Source organism: Alexandromys fortis, unplaced genomic scaffold (assembly GCF_014885135.2).
Source record: "Alexandromys fortis isolate MF-2015 unplaced genomic scaffold, M_Fortis_MF-2015_v1.1 scaffold_198, whole genome shotgun sequence".
NCBI lineage: Eukaryota > Metazoa > Chordata > Mammalia > Rodentia > Cricetidae > Alexandromys > Alexandromys fortis.
The window spans coordinates 2,556,602-2,562,227 of NW_026068111.1; the positions used below are offsets into that span (position 1 = coordinate 2,556,602).

Below are 5,626 nucleotides of genomic sequence, written 5' to 3' on the forward strand. Positions count from 1 at the left end.
TTAAAAAAAAAAAAAAAAAAAGAGGCCTGACAGTGCTCTCAGCCTGACTCACTACCATCTACATAAAACTGTTTCCAAAATGTCTTCCACACAGACTCACGCCCACATACTGGGGCTTCTCACCTATGAAACTGCACTAGACCCTGACACGTTACTTATATAAGGGGCATTCCCCACCAGTCCTTGCCTCCCTGAACTTTTCTGCTTATCCTCATCAATCACTACCATCAGACAAGTAAACGTGCCTTCTACGCATGTCTTCCCTAGAGTGACATCTTCATTTGAAACTGTGAACTCAGCACACCTCGTTGGCAGTGTGAGGTGACTGAATCCTGTGACTTAGATTCCAATTACTGGTGTCCACCCAGTTGACAGAGTTCCTTAAACCAACAGGAAACTAACACAAAAATGAAAGTCTTCCATTAAGCTAAGTACATGTTCTGCTTTAAGAAAAGATTAAAAATTCACTTCCACTGCTTTTAATTCTCCAAGATTCTAGTATAAGGAGAGTATTCGCCAGTTCAAAACTCCAAGCGATAATTACCTCATGTCCTCAGTGGTAAAGAATTTACCCTACTGATCTTCCCAGCCTTACTTACTGCTGTCCTGAAAATGAGCCTATGGAAACACATTGCACCCCAGTTCTTTTAGATAATAAAATCTCAGTATCTTTACTAGTAAAACATGTTATCTAGAAATATGAAACAGCTATCCCAGAAATAGGCCTTCACCAAGAAACCAAAATTTCAACATAATGCTAATTCCAAAGAAGCAGATTTGGCAAGACTTTCATTCAAGAAACCTGTGCAGAGTAGCGTGCAATACCTCATCACTGCCACTGATGTTAGGGAAGGCGGGAGGGCATAAGAGCCAGAAATACTTCACCACACTGCAAAGGAGGGGAATCCAGTCTGCATAAGCTCTGTGTAGCAGACACCTTTCTATCAAATCTTTATACACGTGGCTCACAAGACTGATCTACACAATGCACTGGGGAGGCTGAGGAAAGAGTAATGCAACAAGTTCAAAGCTGATCCGGGTTACATAAACAAAAAAACAAAATAAAATACAACAAAACAAAAGATAATCTGAGCTTCTCTCTTCTTTTATCTTTTGTCAGAAATGTCAAACAGTATCTTCAAGGAGAAAAGAAAAATAAAAACCGAGTGATTGGGAAATGTTTTCAAAACATTAAATGAATACTAGGAAATAAACCTATGTAACTAGTATTCAAAACCCAACCAATACTTATTTTTAAATCTTAGATACTGGTTAGTAATTAAGGCTATTATAATAAACATGTATGCACAAAAATTAAATTTCCATACCTTTATTAAAAAACTGAAATCTTCTAACTTTACAAACCCTTGTGGGAAAATGCTACCATTATCCTTTGTGGCAATTTAAAACAGGACCCACATCATATACACTGTTCTGCAGTTTGCATGCCTGTTCAACATATGCATGATTATTTAACCACCCCTCCAACATACAACGTCCAGGTTTCTTCCATTCTAAACAAAAGCAGAGAAACTCTTCTTAAATGCCTTTTTGCCAGCTCAATAAAGGATGGAGGAGAATGAAAGATAAAGAGGCAATAATAAAACCCATCATGACTTCGAATGCCAACCTAAAAAATAAAGACTACTGGTTGCATATACCCTTAGTCCCAGTCCCTAGAGGCTGAGACAGAAGGAATAAAAGCCCCAGTGACACCTACTTGGGGAGGCTGGGGCAGCAGGATCAGGAAGGAGATCATGGAGCTATGACATTTTTCCCTTTACATTCAGAATGGCACATGTTTCTACTTTCACCTGAAACAGCAGAACTGTTAAAACTGAATTGGCTTTAAAACCTAAACAAAGTCCCTCACAAAACTAATAATTCACAATTTACAAAGCAAAGCAAAATCTAGCTGTGCTAAACTCCAATTAAAACACAGCTATCTAGGGCTGGAGAGATGACTCAGAGGTTAGGAGCACTGTCTGCTCTTCCAGAGGTCCTGAGTTCAATTCCCAGCAACCACATGGTGGCTCACAACCATCTGTACTGAGATCTGGTGCCCTCCCCTGGCGTGCAGGCATACATCGAGGCAGAATGTTGTATACATAATAAGTAAATCTAAAAAAAAAAAAAAAAAAAAAACCACAGCTATCTAACCAGTATATTTTGTTAAGGCCTTGGGAATCTCTTGTCCACCCATGCAGATTTTTCTAATAAGCTAACAGTTGCTAAGTAAATACTGAAGGGCTTTATTATGCACTAGGAAGCATTTCACATAACCAAAACAGATATGCACATTTATTTCATATGTTAAATTAATATTAACACAAGACAGGAATGACAATGGTACTGGGGTCCATGTCCACTGAAAATATCCAGTCTCTCACTGGATTTTATAGCCACAGGTACTCTCAATATGATACTAACCACAAGAGCAAGCTGTTCAGAGCAGCCCAAAAGTACCCTTTGTATTTCACTTCACACTATCATCAGAATAAAAAGCAGAATCTACTTTTTAAAAATGACACACAAGAGGAAACATATTGGTCAGCATTACTCACACTTTACACTATGAGGGCAGAAGGGTGTTCCTTATGGACTAAAGGCAGTGCTAACACCATCTACCCTGGTCCATTTCACATTTTCACAAGAAAGGTATATTGTTTCGTCAAAATAACAAGACTTTATTTAGGACTTTTTTTTCTTCCTTTCTTCTTTCCATCTATTTTTTCCTTTTTTAAATGTTTCTTTTTATTTTTTTTTGAATTTTCTTTTTAAAAAATTAAGATGGAGTGGGATCTGATGTCACAGTATATAACTCCACCTACTTGGGAGACTTTAAGTCCAGACTGGGCTACAGGGGGAGTGCAAGCCTGGGCAACTTAAAGAGCCCTTGTTTCAAAAATTAAAAAGTGGGCTGAGCCAGGCAGTGGTCGGGAAGCAGAGACAGGTGGATCTCTGTGAGTTCGAGGCCAGCCTGGTCTACAGACTGAGCTCCAGAACAGGTTCCAAAACTAAAGAGAAACCCTGTCTTGAAAAACAAAACACAAACAGGAACAAAAAAAAGGGGGGAACCTACCTCACCTAGAACCATAAATAAATAAGCAAGTAAATGTTTGTCTGTCTTGTAACTTAAATTGCATTAAACCAGATTAACTTTTAAACTCCCACCTTGAAGAACAAGTTTAAAACCTAACAGCTGCATTATATATTTGGGAAAAAATGGGAAGTCTAATGCAAAACAAAAAAACAAAAAAAAAAGGAAGTCAACAAAGTAGGAAAAACTCCTACAATTTAACAGGTGGTTTCCAAGCCAAGAGGGATTTCTTGAGATATATGAAATCCTTCGTGTAGTTAACCTCAGTAAACCGTAATCACGTTTTATAGACATTTACATAGGTCTATTCATTAAGAAAAGTTTGGGCTTCACAGGAAAACTTCAAGCTTAGATGGGGGAGCTCACTAGGCCCCACCCCTAACTGAAGAGCTACTGACGGACCGCAGCTAGTGTGTTGCCCATGCTCCAGTGGCTGGTCCTACCCATGCACATATGAGAAGCACTAGCTGGACTGCGTTATTTAAAAAAATTAAAAACAACAACAAAAAGGCATGAGTTCTGGAAGGGGGGTGTGTTGCAGGGAATGTAAGCTGGAGGCAGGAAATTGATTTGTATATACATGTACGAAATTCTCAAGGAATAAATTACAAATAAGTAACATGAATAAAGTTTAAAATAAAAATATTTAAATATAAAAAAATGGAGCTTCTCAAATTTTGATGGTTCTGATGCAACTTCCTAAACCTTAATAATACTTGATACCTCTTAATATAACATGGGACGTTTTAAGCAAATTAAATGTCGCTTTTCAAAGAACTTCAAGGATCTTCAAGAGAGGGAATCAATTTGAAAAACTACTGTACCCAAAGAACTTTTTTGTTTTGGTTTTGGTTTTTGGTTTTTTTTCGAGACAGGGTTTCTCTGTGGCTTTGGAGCCTGTCCTGGGACTAGCTCTTGTAGACCAGGCTGGTCTCGAACTCACAGAGATCCACCTGCCTCTGCCTCCCGAGTGCTGGGATTAAAGGCGTGCTGACTCTTGTAGACCAGGCTGACCTCAAACTCAGAGATCCGCCTGCCTCTGCCTCCCAAGTGCTGGGATTAAAGGTGTGCGCCACCACCGCCAGGCCCACAGGACATTTTCATACTGACCAATTAAGTCGTAGTTCTTAACTCGAGCCCACTTCCTTACACAAGAATCCCATCGGAGGTGGAAAGCATGTTCCTCTCCTCTGGGCAGCCTCGTTATTATATGCTTGAAGTTAAAATTTAACAGAAAGGCCTCTCTCTTTTCGACTACTAAACCCCAAAGCTGGAAATGCACAGGAAGTGCATCATCACCAACGTAGTCAAACTTGGACGTTCAAATGAGAATCGTGTGTCCGTGCGTGCGCGCACGCGTTTGTATGTGTGTGTTTTAGCAACATTCAAGCCATAGAGCTAAGAGGTAAAAGGAGTGACCACTTCTGTTTACAGTGCAATCCCCCCACTAAAATATGGAAGTTCCCAGGATCTCGAGCAGCATTTAGCTTCAACACTTGCTCTCAGTTCAGGGTCATCAGACTACCTTATCCCCCTGCATCCTCGGTAATCCCCACGCACCCCTCCTGGTAAAGGTCAAAGGATTCCAGACAAAAGACAACAAATGCACGTGACAAAAGTTTCTCCCCCTGGCTCCCCGCAGGCCCGAGGCTGCACGGCTCCCGCGTGGCCGCCTTAGAGGCTGCCTCCGTCGCGGCCGTAGGCGGAAGCCGGCCAGGACGGAAACCTAGCGCGGCCTGTTACCTTTTCCTGCTCCTCGCGGAGCCGCGCCACCTCTGGGGCGCGCAGCGGCGCGGCGGCCGAGGCCTCGGAAAGGGACTGGGGCTCTGGCTCCGGCTCGGGCGGGGGTTCCATGCCCGGCGCCGCGGCCTCAACGAGGCGAACAAGTCCTAAACAAGTGTTTATAGAGGCGGCGTGGCCGGCGGCTGCCCAGCGCCCGCGCGCTCGCCCTCATGCACCGTGCGCCGCGCTCTGAAGAGGCCGCGCTGGCTTTCGCCGCTGCCCCGGGGGCCGCTGCTCGCGTCCGGGCTACCCGAGGCCTCATCTCACACGCGCATGCCGCCGCTGCTGCCGCCGCCGCCGCCTCGGAGCAGCAGGCCCTACACCAAGAGCGCCACGCTCTTCTCCCGCAGTCGGGGCCCGGCCAAGCGTCCCGCAGCAGCCGCGCCTCCTCCGCGCCTCCGCGCACGCTCCGCCCCTCGCCCCGCCCGCGCAGCACGCCGGGAATCCCTCAGGCCCCGCCCCTGATGGGCGGGGCTATGGTGGGGCGGGCCGAGGGGCGGGGCGGAGGCTGAGCGGCTCTGGAAGCGCGCTCGGCTTTGAGGAGCAGGGCGGCTGGATTGCCAGTCCCTGCTCACTCAGTGCAGCCTGTGGTGGTAGGAACTTAATTCGTGCACTGAGGCTGTTTCATAAACTCATTTAATTTTATCGAATTCAACTCTTTTCCATGCCTTTTTAATGAGCTAATGTGTTTTAATGAGCTAAAATGCATAATATGCAACTGTATTTTGCGTATGTATTAATTAC

General features: G+C 44.2%; 1 protein-coding gene across 1 annotated transcript in view; it reads right to left on the reverse strand.

The window, feature by feature from the left end:
- Window positions 1-5,256, reverse strand: part of Uri1 (URI1 prefoldin like chaperone) — a 56,920-nt gene extending 51,664 nt beyond the window's left edge. Inside the window, exon 1 of the mRNA XM_050124507.1 lies at window positions 4,844-5,256. Coding sequence (XP_049980464.1) covers window positions 4,844-4,954 — 111 coding nt within the window. The 5' untranslated portion in view covers window positions 4,955-5,256. The remainder of the gene's footprint in view (window positions 1-4,843) is intronic.
- Window positions 5,257-5,626: the final 370 nt, after the last annotated feature.